The sequence below is a fragment of the Hemitrygon akajei genome, chromosome 14, assembly GCF_048418815.1.
Source record: "Hemitrygon akajei chromosome 14, sHemAka1.3, whole genome shotgun sequence".
Lineage (NCBI taxonomy): Eukaryota > Metazoa > Chordata > Chondrichthyes > Myliobatiformes > Dasyatidae > Hemitrygon > Hemitrygon akajei.
Window position 1 is genome coordinate 82,843,109 of NC_133137.1, and position 20,135 is coordinate 82,863,243.

The 20,135-nt window shown below is 43.7% G+C and overlaps 1 protein-coding gene across 2 annotated transcripts in view; it reads left to right on the top strand.

Annotated features, from left to right (window-relative positions):
• Positions 1 to 20,135, top strand: part of pcloa (piccolo presynaptic cytomatrix protein a) — a 437,698-nt gene that overhangs the window by 366,462 nt on the left and 51,101 nt on the right. For both annotated transcript variants that reach the window (XM_073066476.1, XM_073066477.1), the window contains 2 exons: positions 9,191 to 9,385; positions 12,046 to 12,222. In XM_073066476.1, the coding sequence (XP_072922577.1) occupies positions 9,191 to 9,385; positions 12,046 to 12,222 (372 nt within the window). The remainder of the gene's footprint in view (positions 1 to 9,190; positions 9,386 to 12,045; positions 12,223 to 20,135) is intronic.

Below are 20,135 nucleotides of genomic sequence, written 5' to 3' on the forward strand. Positions count from 1 at the left end.
ACTGAAGACACTGATTGTGAATAAGCACGTTAACCATTTATTTACAAACAGTAAAACATTCAATCAAACCTCAAAGTCACCCTGTTACAAAAACTAGGATAGTAAACATTTGGTTACACTTCAAACTCATTAATTCTCCCCAGGTTGCACAACACTTAGCTAAGAGTACATGTGGGCCCTCCTATATCTGCAGCACACTTTCCCGATGGTTATTCAGCACTAGTCACAACCTCAGTATGAAGACAAAGAAAAGTCTTGAAACTAGACACCAATGGGAAAGGTCTGCTGCATCTTTCGAACGGGCCAATTAATGACCAACACAGCTGAAGCAACTTTCAACCAAGTAAACTAACCCTTCACACTACAATAAGATACAAAGTCAGCATGGTTTCCCTTAAGGGAAAATCTTATCTGATAAAACAGTTGGAACTCTTTGAAGAAATAACAAGCAGGATAGACAAAGGAGAATTGGTGGATGTTGTGTACTTAGATTTTCAGAAAGCCTTTGACAATGTGCCACACATGAGGCTGCTTAAGAAGTTAAGATCCCATGGTATTACAGGAAAGATACCAACATGGATAAAGCATTGGCTGTTTGGCAGGAGACAAAGAATGTGAGTGAAGGGAGACTTTTTGGTTGTCTGTGTTGGGATCACTTCTGTTTACGTTACATACCAATGATTTGGATGATGGAATTGATGGCTTTGTGGCCAAATTTGTTGGTGATATGTGGGTGGAGGAGCCAATAGTGCTTAGGAAGCAGAGGGGCTACAGATGGACTTACACAGATCAGGAGAATGGGCCAAGAAGTGCCAGATGGAATACAGTGTCAGGAAGTGCATGGTCATGCATTTTGGTAGAAGAAATATAATCACAGATTATTTTCAAAGTGAAGAGAAAATTTTAAAAATCTGAGGTTCAAAGGGACTGGAAGTCATTGTGCAGGGTTCCCTAAAGGTCAATTTTCAGGTTGAGTCAGTGGTAAGGAAGGCAAATGCAATGTTAGCATTCATTTTGAGAGGATTAGAATGCAAAAGCAAGGATGTAATCATGAGACTTTAAAGGCACTTACGAGACCTCACTTTGAGTATTGTGAGCAATTTTGGCCCCTTATCTAAGAAAGGATGTGCTGACATTGGAAAGGATTGAACAGAAGTTCACAAAAATAATTCTGGAATTGAAAGGCTTGTAATATGAGGACTGCCTGATGGTTCTGGGCCTGTACTCACTGGAATTTAGAAGAATCAGAGTAACCTCATCAAAACCTATTGAATGTTAAAAGGCCTCAATTGAGTGGATGGGTGGAGGATGTTTCCTATGGTGAGGGAGTCTAAGATGAGAGGACACAGCCTCAGAATAGAGGGATGTCTGTTTAGAACAGAGATGAGAGGAATTTCTTTAGCAAGAGAGTGGTGTGTATGTTGGCCAAATGACTAATGTGCTTCTTCGTAATTATTGCCTTCTGTCTCACTTAACAGTCCTGTGAACCTGCTCCCCATAACAGTCACATGCCTCCAAGTACCCCAAAAATACAGCCTTAACAATTGACTGTCTGCTCCCATATCTTATGGTCTTAAGTAGGACACATAAAAAGAGCATGACAGATAGATAAAAATAAATGGACTGCTCAGGGAAGAGAAGAATCTAAAAAGTCAAGTTGCAGTCTCAAAAACAGTACTAATCTGCATGCTGTTGATGAAAAATCTGATAACAATGAGTGTGATACAGAACTGTGTAGCCTTGAGATCCACAGTGTGAAAATTAACAATAGACAAGCAATATGGCTTATGACAGAAGTGAACAACAAATTAATTAAAATGGAATTGGACTCAGTCGTTCCACAAAATGAGTTTGAATGGCTTTTCAAAGATACCAAACTGAAGCCTGTGTATTTCCAACAAAAAACTTATACTGGAGAAAAGATAACTCCTGAGGGACTGACATTTGTAACAGTGAAATACAACAACCAACAAGCCACATTGAGCTTGCCTGTAGTAAAAACAGGAGGACCAGCACTGTGGAGGTGTGATTGGCTGAAACAACTACAATTTGTTTGTAGAGCCATCCACCATTTGCATGACACCTCCCCTACAAGAGTCAACTGAAAGTGGATTAAGAATGGTACTGGATGATGCCACAACTGTCTCCATGCTGCCCATCATGACCTGTTGCCCAACAGAGGATGAACATGTGTTTGTGCTAACCTCTCTGCCTCTGGTTGGAAAGCATATTGGACCAAGGAAGGACCTTGCTTTGAGGAATCGTGAAAGTGCCAAAAGCAGTGATCTGACTACAACAATTTTTGTAGGCAACATATCCAAGAAAGTTTCTGAAATGTTAATCAGGCAGTTACTTCCAAAATGTGGCTTGGTTTTAAGAGAGTTCAAGGAGCTTCAAGGAAATTGCAAGCTTTTGGTTTTTGTGAGTATAAAGAACCAGAATCTACTCTGCGTGCATTAAGGTTATTGCATGAACTGCAAGTGGGAGACAAAGACCTGCTCGTAAAAGTAGATGCAAAGACCTAAGCCTAGATGGATGAATGGAAGGCCAAAAAGAAAGGAGTCAATGGAGATATGAAAACAGAGGTTTTGTCAGTGATGGATCTATGGAATTCATTGCCACAAGTAGCTGTGGAGGCCAAGTCATTGGGTATATTTAAGGCAGAGGGTGAAAATTCTTGATTAGTCAGGGCATGAATGGATAAAGGGGGAAGACAGGAATTGGGGCTGAGAGGGAAAATGGATCAGCCATGATGAAACGGCAGAGCAGTGTCAATGGGCCAATGGCCTAATTCTATTCCTATATCTTATGGACTTACGTTGTGACTGAGATCAAATCATAAAGGAAGCAATAAAAGGATTAATACACAATAATACAGTGAACAAAACACACCCTCCCAAGATCAAGATGCACAAACTAGAAGAAGAAAAAGGAATAAGAAGAAAGCTGGCTCCCACTGTCAGAACCACTTCCTGCAGTCTGCAAGTCAACTCCTACAAATACCACAGGTGAGGCCCCAGAACCTGAGATTGTTTCACAGCCACAAGTCTCACCTGCCAAATAGAGTGATCCCCTTGTCAGGGAAGATGTTAATCTACAAGAGTAAGAAATCCTACACAGTGATTAAATCTTTAGGCCTAAATGGGACAATTTAAAATTTACTATGCTGTGGATGTCTGCATAGTGCAGATGTACTATAGTGTGCATGTGGTTGATGAATTCCCTATTGAGTTGGAGTTTATAGCTAAGCAGGTAGGAGTGTTGTGTATTTAATATTTAAGTAATATTAGAGCAATTTTGTAAATATATTATTTGATTAAGCATTCTTGTTCATTTAAGTAATTCCTTACAAGTATAAGTACATGAATTGCAGACGTCAGCACGCTACCACGTAGTACACGCATGCCTCACTTAAAGTAAACACAAAGTTAGACCCACATCCCCAGACTCCCATATATTCCTTGGAATTAATGTTTTGAACTTACAAAACATAACACTAAGTACCCTACCACTCACCGTGTATGTTCATAAAGGCCAATGTGCCAGAAGCTTTCTTTACGACCCCTATCTACCTGTGTCACGGCTTTCAAGGGATTGTGGACTTGTATTCCCCAAATAGGGGTTCAGGAGTACACACAAGAGATGCTGGAAATCCAGCGTTACACACACAAAATGCTGAATGATCTCAGCAGGTGAGGCAGCAGGGAGAGGAATAAAGAGTCAACATTTCAGGCCAAGACCCTTCATCGGGACTGGAAAGGAAGGGGGATGAAGCCAGAATAAGAAGGTAGGGAGAGAGGAATGAGCACAAGCTGGAAGATGATAGACGAGTTAAGTGGGTGGGTGGGGATGAAGTGAGATGCTGGGAGGTGATGGGAAAGTTAAAGGGCTGTTTTAGAATGAATCTGATAGGAAAGAAGAGTGTACCATGGGAGAACGGGAGGAGGAAGGGCTGCAAATGGAGTTTTTATAGTAGGATCTCATTGAAGATGGCAGAAGTTGTGGAGCATGATGTGCTGGATATGAAAGCCAGTGGGGTGGTAGGTGAGAACAAGAGGAACTCTATCCCTGTTAAGGCAGCAGGATGATGGGGCAAAGGCTGCTGTCCGGGAAATGGAGGAGATGCAGGTGAAGGCAATGATGAAGGAAGGGAAATCCTGTTCCATGAAGAAGGAGGACATCTCCAATGTCTTGGAAATGAAAACCTCATCCTGGAAACAGATGTGGTGGAGACAGAGGAAATGAGAAAAGGGAATAGCATTTTTATGAGTGACAAGGTAGGGAGAGTTGTAATGAAGAGGTACAGTCAGGATAGCTGTGAGAGTCAGTAGGTTTGTAAGACAGTAGACAGACTGTCTTCACAAATCGAGACAGTGATCGAGGAAGGGGAGAGAAACGCCAGGAACAAGATGATGCCAGTAACCAACACGACCAATGGCAACATCCTGCAGATAGCTTACAAAATTACTTCTTCCTCCTCTTTTAAACTTGCTTCTTCCCCTGAACTGCAATTGATTGGGAGCTGCAATTTCCATTCCGATGACCTATTTGAGAGATCTGGCACCTTTGCTATCTCTTAGCAAATTCGGTGAGGTTGGGAGCGAAGTGTGCAGCCATCGTTCCCTAATTGTGGAATATGAACCCGTCGCCGGCTCCATTACTCTCCTCGCCAATTAAAGCGGCGAGCAAGGTTGAGATTGAGGAGGATGAGAGTGGAAGTCAAGTGAGTGTTCAGCACCGCCGGCCTGTGTTTGACCAGTTTGCCTCTCCTTACTGCCAGAGGGAGGTGCGGAGTTGATTACCTCAGTGCAGCTCTGTGGCTGTGGGACTCATTTTTAGGGGGACTCTGTGGTTTTACGTTTCATGTCCTCAGCTCTGAACACACTCAGCAGTTGTGGACTCATTTTTAGCGGGACTCTGTGGTTTTACGTTTCATGTCCTCAGCTCTGAACACACTCAGCAGTTGTGGACTCATTTTTAGCGGGACTCTGTGGTTTTACGTTTCATGTCCTCAGCTCTGAACACACTCAGCAGTTGTGGACTCATTTCTTGGAGGACTCTGAGGTTCCATTCCCACGTGTTTCTGGTTACTCCTTTTTTTTTTGTTATTTTTGCAATTTTACCCAGGCACTTCGGCTAACTAGCTCTGTGGCTGAGGCCTGCAGTCATCGACACAGCGCTAAACTGAGCTGAGTCGGTGCCTGTGGTTCCTGGACCGTTTTGGGGACTCTGTGGTTTGATGTTTAATATTCTGTCTGTTATTTGCTTACCTTTTGCTGCTTGCAAGATCTGTTCTTTTCTCGCACATTGGAGTTTTGATGTCTTCTTTAAATGGTTCCATAGCGTTTCTTTGTTTCATGGCTGCCTGTGGGAGGATGAGAGTCAGGGTTTTATACTGTATATATACTTTGCACTTTGAAACTTTGAATACAAGTTCATGCTTTCCTGAAAGTGGCATCAGAGGTAAACAGGGTGATGAAAAGGGCTTTTGGCATACAGGCCTTCATCAGTCAGGGCACTGAGCATGAAAGTGCGATGCTCTGCTACAGTACAAGGTATTGGTGAGGACACACCTGGATTGTTGTGTGCAGTTTTGGTTATGAAAGTTATCTTTAAGCTGAAAGATACTGTATGCAAAGAAGATTTACAATGATGCTGTCATGGCTCAAGAGAGTGAGTTAGAGAGAGAGGCAGGACAGGCTGTGATTTCATTGCTTGGAAGTTGGTGTTCCCAAACTTGTTTTCGCCATTGACCCTTGCCATTAACCAAGGATTCCGCAGACACCAGGTTGGGAACCCCTGGCTTAGAGTGTCGGAGACTGAGAGGTGATCTTATAGAGGTGTAGAAACTCATGAGGGACACAGAAAGGATGAATGCAAACAAAGATTTTCCCAGGGAAAGGGACTCAAATGCTGGACATAGTTTTAAGGTGAGATGGGAAAGATTTAATAAGAATCCGAGGATCAACTTGTCATAAATACGGTATATGAAATGAGCTGCCAGAGGAAGTGATTGAGGGGGATATAATTACAAAGGACACTCTACAGACCTGCTCATATCTGAATCTAGAGCAATAACTGATCTGCTGGAGGATCTCAGTAGGCCCAGAAGCATCTGTGGCAGGAAACAAAATGAATTCTGATGTAGGGTTCCACGTGAAACATCAACATTTTTCTTTCCTTCCATAGCTGCTGTTCAAACTCCAGCAGACCACAAGACATAGGAGCAGAGTTAACCATTTGGCCCATTGAGTCTGATCTGCCATTTCATCATGCCTGCTCCATTTCTCTCTCAGCCCCAATCTCCTGCCTTCTCCCAGTAACCCCTCACGCCCTGAATAATCAAAAACTTAACAACCTCTGCCTTTAAGTATACTCAATGACGGCCTCCACAGCTGCTTGTGGCAATGAATTCTACAGATTCATCAGTCTCTGGCTAAAGAAATACCTCCTAATCTCCATTCTAAATGGACATCCCTCTGTCCTCTGGTCTTAGACTCCCACATCATAGGAAACATCCTTTCCACATCCACTCTATAGAGGCCTTTCAACATTTGACTGGTTTCAGTGAAAACCCCCTCATTCTTCTAAATTCCAGCAAGTACAGGCCCAGAGCCATTGAACACTCCTCATATGATAAGCTTTTCAATCCAAGAATCATTTTCATGAAACCCATTTCAACCCTCTTCAATGACAGCACACCCTTTTTCAGGTAGTTGGCCCAAAACCGCTCCCTGTACTCCAAGTGATGCTTCACCAGTGCCTTATAGTCTCAACATTACATCCTTGCTTTTATATTCTACTCCATTTGAACTGAATGCTAACATTGCATTTACCTTCCTCACCAGCTAATTGATCTGCAAATTAACCTTTAGGGAATACTGCATAATGACTCCAAAGTCCCTTTGCATCTCAGATTTTTGATTTTTCTCTCCATTTTGAAAATAGTCTACACTTGTATCTGTTCTACCAAAGTGCATGACCATACACTTCCCGACACTGTATACCATCTGCCATTTCTTAGCCCATTCTCCTAATCTGTCCAAGTCCTTCTGTAGCCACTCTGCTTCCTAAATACTATCAGCCCTCCACCTATCTTCATATCATTCGCAAACTTGTCCATAAAACCATCAATTCCTTCATCCAAATCATTGACATTTAACGTCACAACACAGACCTCTGCAGAACACCACCAGTCACTGGCAGCCAACTAGAAAATTCACACTTGTTGCCTCCTGTCTAGCAGCCATTGATTTATCCATGCTGGTATCTTTCCTGTAATACTGTGGGCTCTTAACTTGTTAAGCAGCCTCATGTGTGGCACGTCATCAAAGGCCTTCTGAAAATCCAAGTACACAACATCAACTGATTCTCCTTTATCTATCCTGCTTGCTATTTCCTCAAAGAATTCCAACAGGTTTCTCAGGAAAGATTTTCCCTTCAGGAAACCATACTGATTATGGCCTATTTTATCATGTGTCTCCAAGTACCTTCACACCTCATCCTTAACACTTGACTCCAACATCTTCCCAACCACTGAGGACAGACTAACTGGTCTATAATTTCCTTTCTTCTGCCTCTCTCCCTTATTGAGGATTACATTTACAATTTCCCAGTTCTCCAGAACAATGCCAGAATCTAGAAATTACTGAAAGATCATTACTAATGGCTCCAAAACCTCCTCAGCCACCTCTTTCAGAACCCTGGGTGTAGACCATCTGGTCCAGGTGATTTGTCTACCTTCAGACCATTCAAGAACCTTTTCCCTAGTCTTGGCAACTTAATTCACTTCTGACCCCCAACACTCTCTACCTTCCAGCATACTGCTAGTATCTTCCAGTGAATACTTATGCAAAATACTTATTCAGTTTATCTGCCATTTCCTTGTCCCCCGTTACTCTGTCTCCAGCATCATTTTCCAGCTGCCCAATATCTGCTTTCACCTTGCTTTTACTTTTTATATATCTAAAGAAACTTCTGATATCCTCTTTAATATTACTGGCTAGCTTAGCTTCATATTCCATCTTTTCTTCCTTTATAACTTTTTAGTTACCCTCTTTTAGTTTTTAAAAGCTTTCCAATCCTCTAACTTCTCACTAACTATTGCTGTATTTTATGCCTTCTTTTGGGCTTTTATGTTGACTTTGACTTCCCTTGTCAGCCCCGGTTGTGTCATCCTGCCTTTAGAATACTTTTTTTCTGTGAAATGTATCTATCCTGCACCTACTGAATTGTTCACAGAAACTCCAGACTTTGCTGTTCTGCCACTATCCCTGCTAGCGTTCCCTTCCAATCAATTTTGAACAGGTCCGCTCTCATGCATCTGTAATTTGCTTTACTCTATTTAGTACTGGTACATCAGACTTCAGCTTCTCCCTCTCAAATTGAAGGGTGAATTCGATCATATTATGATCATGGCCCCAAAGTGTTCCTTTACCTTTAGCACTCTAATCAATTCTGTTTCATTGCACAACACCCAATCCAGAATAGCTGATCCCCTCGGGGGCTCAACCATGAGTTGCTCCAAAAAGCCATCTTGTAGACATTCTACAATATCCCCCTTGGGATCCCACACCAATTGATTTTCCCGATCAACTTGCATATTGAAATCCCCAATGACTATCGTACCATTGCCCTTTTGACATACATTTTCTATCTCTCATTGTAATTTTTAGCTCACATCTTTGCTACTGTTCAGAGGACTGTATATAACTCCCATCAGGGTCATTTTACCCTTGCAGATCCTTAATTCTACCCACAACGATTGTACATCTTCTGATCCTATGTCATCTCTTTCTCAAGATTTGATTTCAATTTTTACCAACAGAACCACCCCACTCCCTCTGCCGACCTGCCTGCCTTGGTTGTACAGTACCTCTGTTTGAAAACCGACTAGCCCATCCTTTACCCTACCACTCCAGTTCCCAGCCCCTCAGCCAAATTAGTTTAAACCCTCCTGAATAGCTCCAGCAAGCCTGCCCACACTGTAAGTATCATAACAACATTTGAGCAGGAAAGGTTCAGAGAGGTAGGGATCAAACATCAGTAAATAGGACCTGTTTAGATGGTAATCTTGGTTGAGGGCAAGTTGGGACAAAGGACTTGTTTCCATACTGTACGATTCTATAACTCGGAGAGGATAATATTGAATATCGTAGTGCAACTACTGAACATGTTTTTGTTTCCCCAGAGATGTACGTGCCCACCATTGAGAAATCTCAGAGTAGTCCTGCCAGCTCAAAATCATCATCAGAAGGACATTTGCGTTCTCACGGACCATCGCGAAGTCAGAGCAAAAGTAGCGTCACTCAGACCCACCTAGAAGATGCTGGAGCCGCCATTGCTGCCGCAGAAGCAGCTGTGCAGCAGCTCCGAGTGCAGCCAAGTAAACGACACAAATAACTTCCTCAGCATGGCAGCTTAACATTCATCTGTTGCCTTTTTACTTCGCTCCCTTAGCTTTCTGAGCCTCAGTTCTGGTTTCTTCAGTTATCTGCAATTGTCTGCAAAGTCTGCTCACTGTATGTTGTAGTATCGGTTTGTGTTGCTGTGTTTCTAAATCACAGATTTCTTTCCTGACTGTTTTTATTTAATTTGGAATAAGGCAGTGAAACTGGCTGTTTCTGTACTGTTAGCCCCTTCACCACACAAATCTATCATTTTCATATGGGTTAGACCAAAATAGCAAACTTGGACAAAGTGAATAGTTTTATTGAGCAAAAGCATGAAATCCATTTGTTACTTCGTTACAGTTAATGGGTTCAATTCTTCTTGTTCTCGAATCCTTTCAATAATCAGATGTCCTGCACCCAAACTGTTGGACATGACACTCTGGTCAAGCCACAGAACTGGTGTGGAAATCTTTTCACTTCCCGAGAGAAAATCTTGTGCTGGAATGTATTGGCATAGAGTCACTGAGCTGTACAGCATAGGAATGGGCCCTCGGCCCACCTCGCCCATGCCCACCATGATTGCTGTCAATGTTGCCTGTGTACCTTCTACATCTTTCATATTCATGTACTCATCTAAATCCTTTTAAATGTTATGAATGTTTCTGACCCTCTCACCGTCTCTGGCAGCTCACTCCAAATAACCATCACCTCTGTGTGAAAAATCTTGCCACTCAGATCTCCTTTAAGTTTCTCTCCTCTCACCACAGGTCAGTGAAATATAGTTTTAGACTCAGCTATCCTGAGAAAAGACTGACTATCTGTGCCCCTCATAAACTGATAAATCTTTGTAAGGTCATCTCTCAGCCTGCTATTCTCTAATGAGATTCAAACCCAGCTTATCCAAACACAGCCTGCAATTCCATGTCATTACACAAGTGGTAATGATTAAAATAATTTTAAATTTATTTCATTTTTAAGTCACAACTGAATTTTACTTATGGTATGCAGAATTTATTCTACTTGTGGTGGAAGGTGAACAGACTGACAGTACTTTAATAATAAATCTTGTCAAAGCAGCAGAACAATTAATGTAGTTCTTACAGTTACATCATTGGCTAATACTGCAATTGGGTAGAATCGTCTGTGGAGGAGACCTGCTTTATAAATTGCAATGAGATCTTAGTCTACCGTTAATTTTAAAATGTAGGGCATATTTTTTTCATTTTAGGCAAAACCATTAGTTTTAATACATGTTTTTCCTTTACCAATTTAAAGGTGGATTATTGAATTATTTGTGTATGATATGCACTTAAACTCTTCAATTGCCAATAATGATAAACAAGAATAAATATGAGTTTCTAGAAGACTAACTTCCAGCTCCAAACATAGTCTTGATTGAAAAGATCGCGTTAGACTTGTGCCGAATGTACATGTATGAAATGATGATTATAAAAGTAGTATTCACAATAAATGCATTATCAGTAAACTAATGACTAACAAGCCAGTCTGCTCAGCTGTGACATATAGACAAGGTAATGCAAGGTTTAACTTTAATCATTGAAGATTTCTGTGGACCACAAGACTATTGAACGCTAAGTTGCATTCAAAATTCAAAATAGTTAGTTCAAAATGTGGAATTCAAAATGGTGTTTCTTCCTGTTGTTAACAGGGGAGAGTTTGTGCATATACCAAGAAAGATTCTTCTTCCTTTTCTTCAATGATCAACTCTGCACTCCTGTCTGATTCCTTCCCCTCCAGCCCTTTGCCTTTCCTACCCACCTGGCTTCACCTGCCACCTTCTAACTATGCTCCCTCACCTCCTCCCACCACTTTATTTTGGCATCTTCCCCCTTCCTTTCCAGTCCTGAAGAAGGGTCTTAGCCCAAAAAGTCGACCAGTTATTCATTTCCATAGATACTACCTAACCTGCTGAGTTCCTCCAGCAGTGTGTGTGTGTGTGTGTGTGTGTGTGTGTGTGTGTGTGTGTGTGTGTGTGTGTGTGTGTGTGTGTGTGTGTGTGTGTGTGTGTGTGTGTGTGTGTGTGTGTGTCTCAAGATTCTAAAACATAGAGCAGAACTATTGTGTTGCTGACTTTTATTGAATCCAATTGCAGTATAAAATTTATTTGTCCAGAATATGAATCTCTGCACTCAGATGCAATCCTAATAATTGAAAAATTAGAATATTTGTTTTTCTTTGAAGTATTGCGTACAGATATGCAATGGAAAATGAATTCATTACAAGGACACAGTCATTAGTAAGAACTTCATGGGACTAGATAAAATGCTAACTATCCCATAACCAATTATAATTATGCATCTTATTACACTCAAGCATAGATGCCTACAGAAAGATTTCATTCCACTTGAGTTCTTACTAATGCAATTTGACTCTTATTTTTTGCCACTCAGAATCTTGTTATAGAATCCTGCTGGTGAGCATTCCACAACATAACAATGAAACCAAATAAAACCATTAGGTCTGGGCAAAGGAACTGGCCAGTTTCGACTCCTTAATGCTCTGCATGTTATGTCTCCTTGGTGTTTACACGACTTATTTAAATGAAACACTTCTGTTTGCATGAAATACACTTAAGCTGGTTCCATCTGAGGATACATACTCTGGGTTTCCATTTCACCCACACTTGCCACAGCACATAAAAGCGGTCAGGCTCAAAATCACACCAGGAAGCACAGACACAGCATTGCAGGCGTCCCAATACAAAGAACTCAGTCTGACAATCTACCTTCACCAGCCAATGAGAACAAAGACCAAAGTCAACTCGCCATAAGGAAGGTGATGTCAGAAGGATCACCCAAGGCCGAAGGAGGTGAGTAGATCAACATTATTACTACAATGTCTCTTAATCCTGGATATAAGTAAACAGTTAGAAATTCTAGATGTCTTAAAAGCCATAGCAAATTCCTATCTGGAACATTTTCTCTAAATTAATGATGGAATTTCAGTAGTTATTCTTGTGAAACACTTGTTGATGAACATAAAAGCAATTATTCTCATGAGTTAAACAATGAGTTAGCTGATAGAAGATGCTCTTTGATATTTGCCATGAATTGATTTGCAAATGCTAAAATAATTTACGATCAGAAGACATAAATTTGTGATCAGAATACTAATCCCACTTGATTGCAATAATTCCATTCCCTAAGAACATAAGACGTAGGAGCAGAAATAGGCCATTCAGCCCATCAAGTCTGCTTGGCTACTGCATCATGGCTGTTTTATTATTCCTTTCAACACCATTCTTCTGCCTTCTCCCCATTTCCTTTGATGCCCTGACTAATTAAGAACCTATTAACCTCTGCTTTAAATATACCCAATGACTTTGCCTCCACAGCTATATGTGGAATTCATTGCCACAGATTCACCACCTTCTGGCTAAAGAAATTCCTCCTCATCTCTGTTCCTTGTATTCTGAGGGTGTATCATCTGGTCCTAGACTCTCCCACTATAGAAAGCATTCTCTCCACATCCACTCTATGTAGGCCTTTAAATATTCAATAGGTTTCAGTAAGAACCCCCTCGTTCTTCTAAACTCCAGTGAGTACTGGCCCAGAGCCATCAAATGCTTCTTTTACATTAACCCTTTCATTTCCAGGAATCATTCTCGTGCACCTCCTCTGGACTTTCTCCAATGCCAGCAAATGCTTTCTTAGATAAGGAAGCCAAAACTGCTCACAATACTCCCAAGTATGGTCTGACCAATACCTTATGAAGTCTTAGCATTACGTTCTTGCTTTTATATTCTAGTCCTTTCAAAATGAATGCTGTCATTGCATGACTATTCTTTACCACCAACTCAACCTGCAAATTAACCATTAAGGAATCCTGCACAAGGACCCCCAAGTCCCTTTGCACCATTGATTGCTGAATTTGTTCCCCGTTTAGAAAATAGTCTACACTTTTATTCCTTCTACTGAAATGCATCAGCCACTTGCCTATTGTTCTAATCTTTCAAAGTCATTCTGCAAACTCCCTGCTTACTCAACATCATCTGCATCTCCACCTATCACTCGCAAGCCATCAATTCTATCATCCAAATTGTTGACATATACCACGAAAAGAAGCAGTCTCAACACCAACCTGTGGTGAACTACATATACCTGTCTGGACATGCCCCCTGCTGACTGCTCCTGTGGCTCCTCCCACAGACCCCGGTATAAAGGCGATTGAGGCCTGAACCTGGCCCTCAGTCTCCAGGATGTAGTATGGTGGTCAACTACTGCTTGTTCTTTCTTCCAGTCAATAAAAGCCGATATCTCGCCTTCACGTCTCAGAGAGAGTTATTGATGGTGCATCAATTTTATTGACTGGAAGTTTTAAAACATGGAAAGCATTTTACATCCGGAAAGAATGCCATCTTGCCTGCCCGCCTCATGAGAGGCATGGGGGCCGCCATCTTGCATGCCCGGATGGGGGCGGCCATCTTTGTCGGCGCCAACATGCCCCGCCCCCTACCCACCGATGCTTACCGGGAACCAAGACGGCAGTTCAACTCTGGCTTCCGTAACCCTCAACCAAAGCGCCCCACACCAGCTTGCAAGGTCAATGATGGACATCCTGGTGGAGGGGCACAGGACTAGCTGCCTGTTTGACATGGGCAGCACTGAGAGTTTTATTGACCCGGACACAGTGCAATGCTGCGGACTCGTGACACGGCCGGTAAGTCACAGGATCACCTTGGCTTCTGGGTCGCATTCCACAGACATCCGGGACGGTTGTGTAGCGACATTGGTGGTGCAGGGCACAGAATATCGGAACTTTGCGCTACTGGTCATGCCTCAACTGTGCGCGCCTGTGCTATTGGGACTGGACTTCCAGAGCCAACTCGAAAGTGTGACTATGGCATATGACGGGCCCCTCCCACCACTCACTGTCAGGAATCCTCAGTTTTGTGGGACTTCGTCATATACCCCGCTACTGACCACACACACACACCGACCCACACATCCCACCCAGTACCATGCCGACAGCTGCGCTACTGACACCACTTGCAGCCTCTCCACCCTCAAGATCCCTCCCCCACCGCTGTTCGCCAACCTAACCCCCGACTGTAAACCTGTGGTAACTAAAAGCAGGAGGTACAGCGCGGGGGACAGGGCCTTCATTCAGTCAGAGGTGCAGCAGCTGCTCAGGGAGGGGATCATTGAGCCAAGCACAAGCCCTCGGAGGGCCCAGGTGGTTGTTGTTCGGACCGGGCAGAAAAATAGGATGGTCGTGGACTATAGTCAAACCATCAATAGGTTCACGCAGCTTGACGCGTACCCCCTACCCCGCATCGTGGATATGTTCAACCAGATAGCTCAGTACAAGGTGTACTCGACAGTAGATCTGAAATCCGCTTATCACCAGCTCCCCATCCGCCCAGAGGACCGCCCCTACACCGCCTTCGGGGCAGGCGGCAGGCTCTATCACTTCCTGCGCGTCCCATTCGGTGTCACAAATGGTGTCTCGGTCTTCCAGAGGGAAATGGACCGGATGGTGGACCAGTGCCAACTGAAGGCCACATTTCCCTATCTGGATAACATCACCATCTGTGGTCATGACTGGCCGGATCACAACGCCAACCTCCAACGATTTTTCCAAGTGGCCAAAGCCCTGAACCTTACTTATAATAGGGACAAGTGTGTGTTCGGAACCACCCAACTCGCTATCCTTGGGTATGTCGTGGAAAACGGGGTCATTGGCCCTGATCCCGACTGTATGCACCCCCTGTTAGAACTCCCTCTTCCCACCACTCTCAAAGCCCTCAGACGGTGCCTGGGCTTCTTTTCCTATTATGCCCAATGGGTCCCCCATTACGCAGACAAGGCCCGCCCCCTGGTCAAGTCTACCACTTTTCCCCTCTCTGCCGAGGCCTGCGCGGCCTTCAGCTGCATTAAAGGGGACATTGCCAAAGCAACAATGCATGCGGTGGACGAGACCATTCCCTTCCAAGTAGAGAGTGACTCCTCCGATTTCGCGCTTGCTGCTACCCTCAATCAGGCAGGCAGGCCAGTAGCATTCTTTTCTCGTACCCTTCAAGGCTCTGAAATTTGGCACTCCGCGGTGGAGAAAGAAGCCCAGGCCATAGTGGAAGCTATTAGGCACTATCTTGCCGGCAAAAGGTTCACCTTGCTGACCGACCAGCGCTCAGTTGCGTTCATGTTCAGCAACCAACAGCGGGGCAAAATCAAAAATGATAAAATTTTGCGGTGGAGAATAGAACTCTCCACCTACAACTATGATATCCTGGAAGGTTGCCTGACAGGCTCAATGAGCCCCCTGATGCCCTATCCCAGGGAGCATGTGCCAGCACACAGCTCGACCAGCTATACGCCCTCCATGCACATCTTTGCCATCTGGGGGTCACCCGATTTTACCATTTTGTGAAAGCCCGGAACCTGCCGTACTCCCTTAAGGACATCAGGACGATGACCAGGGACTGCCAAGTCTGCGCTGAGTGCAAACCGCACTTCTACCGTCCTGAAAAGGTGCAACTTATCAAGGCCACCTGCCCCTTTGAGCAACTGAGTGTTGACTTTAAGGGCCCCCTTCCCTCCACCGACCGCAATGTCTACTTTCTCAACATTATCAACGAGTACTCGCGGTTCCCCTTTGCCATCCCCTGCCCCGACACCACTGCCACGTCCATCATAAAAGCCCTGCGCCAGCTCTTCACTCTGTTCGGATATCCCTGCTATATCCACAGTGATAGAGGGATGAGTGACGAGCTGCGCCAGTACCTGCTGGCTAGGGGCATTGCTACTAGTCGGACCACGAGTTATAATCCCCGGGGAAATGGACAGGTGGAGAGGGAGAATGCCACAGTGTGGAAGGCCACACTTTTAGCCCTTAAGTCAAAAGGGTTGCCGGTCTCTCAATGGCAGGAGGTCCTCCCTGAGGCACTCCACTCTATCCGCTCCCTGTTATGTACGTCCACCAATGCCACCCCTCATGAGCGCCTATTCTCTTTTCCCAGGAAGTCTGCCACTGGGACCACCCTACCAGCTTGGCTGACGTCCCCAGGGCCAGTGCTGCTCCAGAAACATGTGAGGAGCAATAAATACTCCCCGCTGGTCGAGAGGGTTCACCTTCTACATGCGAACCCCCAGTATGCTTACGTGGTCTTACCTGATGGGCGGGAGGACACGGTCTCCGTCCGCGACCTGGCGCCCGCAGGAGCAGCAGACCACTACCCCGAACACTCCATGGTAACTATGAACCCTGTACCCGAGGTGACACCGCGCACTCCAAGCCCTACACAGACTCCTCACGACACTCCTATACCGGGCGTCTCGTACGCGCATATACCAGGCGCCTCGCACACGCATGAGGGATCACTGACGCCTAGTGGGCTGACACCTCCAGTTAGGCTGGAACCAGCACAACCACCGTCTCCGGTGCAATCACCACCGGCACCTGTGCAATCACAGCCGGTGCTACATAGATCGCAGCGACAGATTCGACCACCTGATAGACTTAACCTGTAAATATACTTGTAAGAAACTTCGCCCCATGGGGACTCTCTTTTAAAACAAAGGGGGGGTGAATGTGGTGAACTACATATACCTGTCTTGTCACGCCCCCTGCTGACTGCTCCTGTGGCTCCTCCCACAGACCCCGGTATAAAGGCGATTGAGGCCTGAGCCCGGCCCTCAGTCTCCAGGATGTAGTATGGTGGTCAACTACTGCTTGTTCTTTCTTCCAGACAATAAAAGCCGATATCTCGCCTTCACGTCCCAGAGAGAGTTATTGATGGTGCATCACAATCTCTGTGGAAAACCACTTAAGGAAACCATGCTAACTTTGGCCTATTTTATTATATGCCTCCAAGTACCCCGACACCTCATCCTTACTAATGGACTGCAACATCTTCCCAACCACTGAAGTCAGGCTAACTGGCCTATAATTTCCTGTCTTTTGTCTTCTTCCCTCTTAAAGAGTGAAGTGACATTTGCAATTTTCCAGTCCTCTGGAACCACTTCATAAATCTAGTGATACTTGAACAATCACTAGCAAAGCTTCCACAATCTCTTCAGCCACGTCTTTCAGAATCCTGGGGTGTGGTCCATCTGATCCATGTGACTTACCTATCTTCAAATCTTTCAGCTTCCCAAGCATCATCTCCTTTGTAATAGCAACTGCACTATCATTGTCCCAACTGGCAGTTCCCCATCTTGCCATTATCTCATTGATTGTGCTTTAATTCCTGTTGGCTGAATTAATTAATTAATTCCTGTTCCCTATGATTGCTATTCCCATTAATTACCACACACCTGGTTCCTATTAGCAAACATAGGATAAAACTAAGGTGTCACAGCCATGCTGTGCCAGTTCATTGGTTGACTCTAGTATGAGCAAACTGTGTTTCCTTAGGATAGTAAGTTCTATGCTCCACATCATTTCCTGGATGCTCTACGTAAACCTTGTCTCTGTGTAAAGACTCTCCTGGATACCGGTTCCCCATTTGTGACGGTGCTAACACCTCATGACTCTGCCTCTGTGCCTGTGTCCTGCACTTGGGTTCATCCTCATCCTCAGCCTCGTCCTTGCAACATGCACTCACTTCTGCCTCCTGACACTGTTAACTTTTTAGCATACTGTTGGTATCTTCTATGGTGAAGATAATTGCAAAATACTTATTAAATTTATCTGCATTTCTTGGTTCTTCCATTACTACCTCTCCACAGTCATTTTCCAGCAGGCCAATAACCACTCTTGCCTCTCCTTTTCTCTTTATATATTTGATTTTAAAAAATCATTGATAACCTCTTTTATATTGTTGGCCTGTTTATATTCATATTTTATCTTTTCTCTCCTTATTTCTTCTTTATTTGCCTTCTGTTGGTTTTTAAAAGATTCCCGATCCTCTAGCTTTGTACTAAGTTTTTCTATCTTATATTGTATGCCCTCTCTTTTTAAGCATGCACTTCAACCTATCCCACTGACTGCAATTTTACCCTGTCAACGGCCTGTTCTTCCACACAGTCTCACTACTTGTACACCAACTGCCCATCCTCTCCCCTATCGCTCCAGTTCCCATCCACTTGACAAGCTATCTTAACCTCTCCCCAACACCTCAAGCAAACCTGCCTGCAAGGATCTTGGTCCCCCACGTGCTTGCAGGCAGGTCAACTACCCGATGCTGATGGTTTTGATCATTTTTCATTTTTATAGCATTCCCTCTGTGCCTCCTCAGTCAAACACCTGTACAGATGTCTCTTATGTGTTGTTACTGTTCCTGTCTCTACCACCTCCTCTGGCAGCTGATTGCAGGTATCAGATACACTGTGAGAAAAACTTACACATCACATAGTTTCTATAAACCTATCTCCTGTCTTGAACATGGGGAATTGTGGTTGTTTGGATTCAGATCTGGTTTGTCCATGGAAAACTAGAAAGAGTGGTTGAAGGAACTTTTCCAGCTGGAGTTCTGTGATCAGTGGTGTTCTGCAGGGATCTGTACTAGGATCTCTGCTATTTGTGATGTTTGTATATAAGTGGTGTGGATAGTGTAGAAGACTGCCAAAGAATACAGCAGGATATAGATCAGTTGCAGACATGGGTAGAGAAATGGCAGATGGAAATTAATCTGGTCAAATATGAAGTATTGTGCCTTGGTAGATCAAAAGTAAAGAAAAAGTAAACCTTTCAGGGTAAGATACTTGTGCTCCAAGTTCATAGAAAGTGGCTTCACAGGTTGATAAAGTGGCTATGAAGGCATTTTGCATGCTTGCTTTTATTAGTCTAAGCACTGAGTTCAGAAGTCAGGAAGTTATGTTGCAGCTCTATATAACTCTACTTAGGCCACATTTGGATGTCAAGGCTTTGGAGGGGGTGCAAAAGAGGTGCAGTATCACTAAATAAATAGCAAATTATAAATAATCGTTTCTTCACCTTCTCAAGCTTGAACTCATCTTTCCCACAGCATCGAGAACAGAACTGCACACAAATGCAACATAATCAACATTTTGTATAATTGTAGTGTGACATACTAATTAGTCACAAAGTAGCATAGCTTGAAAACTGTCCCCTCAGTCCAGCTCATCCACGCTAACCAAGGTGCCTATCTAAGCTAGGGTTCCCTGCATTTGGCCCACCTGCTCTAAACCTTTCCTATCCATGAATCTATACAAATGCCTTTTAAATGTTGTTATTGTATCTGCCTGAAACACTTCTTTTGGCAGCTTGTTCCATATACCCACCTCCCTCCCTCTGTGTAAAAATAATTGCCCCTCAGATCCCTTTTAAGTCCTTCCCCTCTCACCTTAAACCTGTGCCTTTTCTACACAAAGAAGTTGGAAGCCTGTTCGGAACCAAGGAGAGTGATGAGGGGTCTCAGGTCTAAAATGTTTCTCTTTCCAGTGAAGCTGTTTGTTCTACTGAGAGTTCCTGTTTTTATTTCAGATTTCCAACATTTCTAGTTGGGTTTTTTTGATGAGCATATAAAACTACAAAGACCAATGGTAGATCTGGAGATTGGAAACCATTTTTAGAAATTAGCAAAAAAATGATACAAGTAAATTAAAGAGGGATAAATTAGAGAACGGAAGAACATTAGCAAGAACGTTCTTGGCTCTGGAACTAAGATGTTCACTCCTAGAAACTTGAAGCTTTTGACCTTCTCAACCACAGCACCGAGATACAAACAGGAGTGAGTACACTGTCCCCCTTCTTGAAATCAATAACTAGCTCCTTTGTAGACTTTGATTGAAAGTTTGTTGTCATGATGTCGCGTTACTT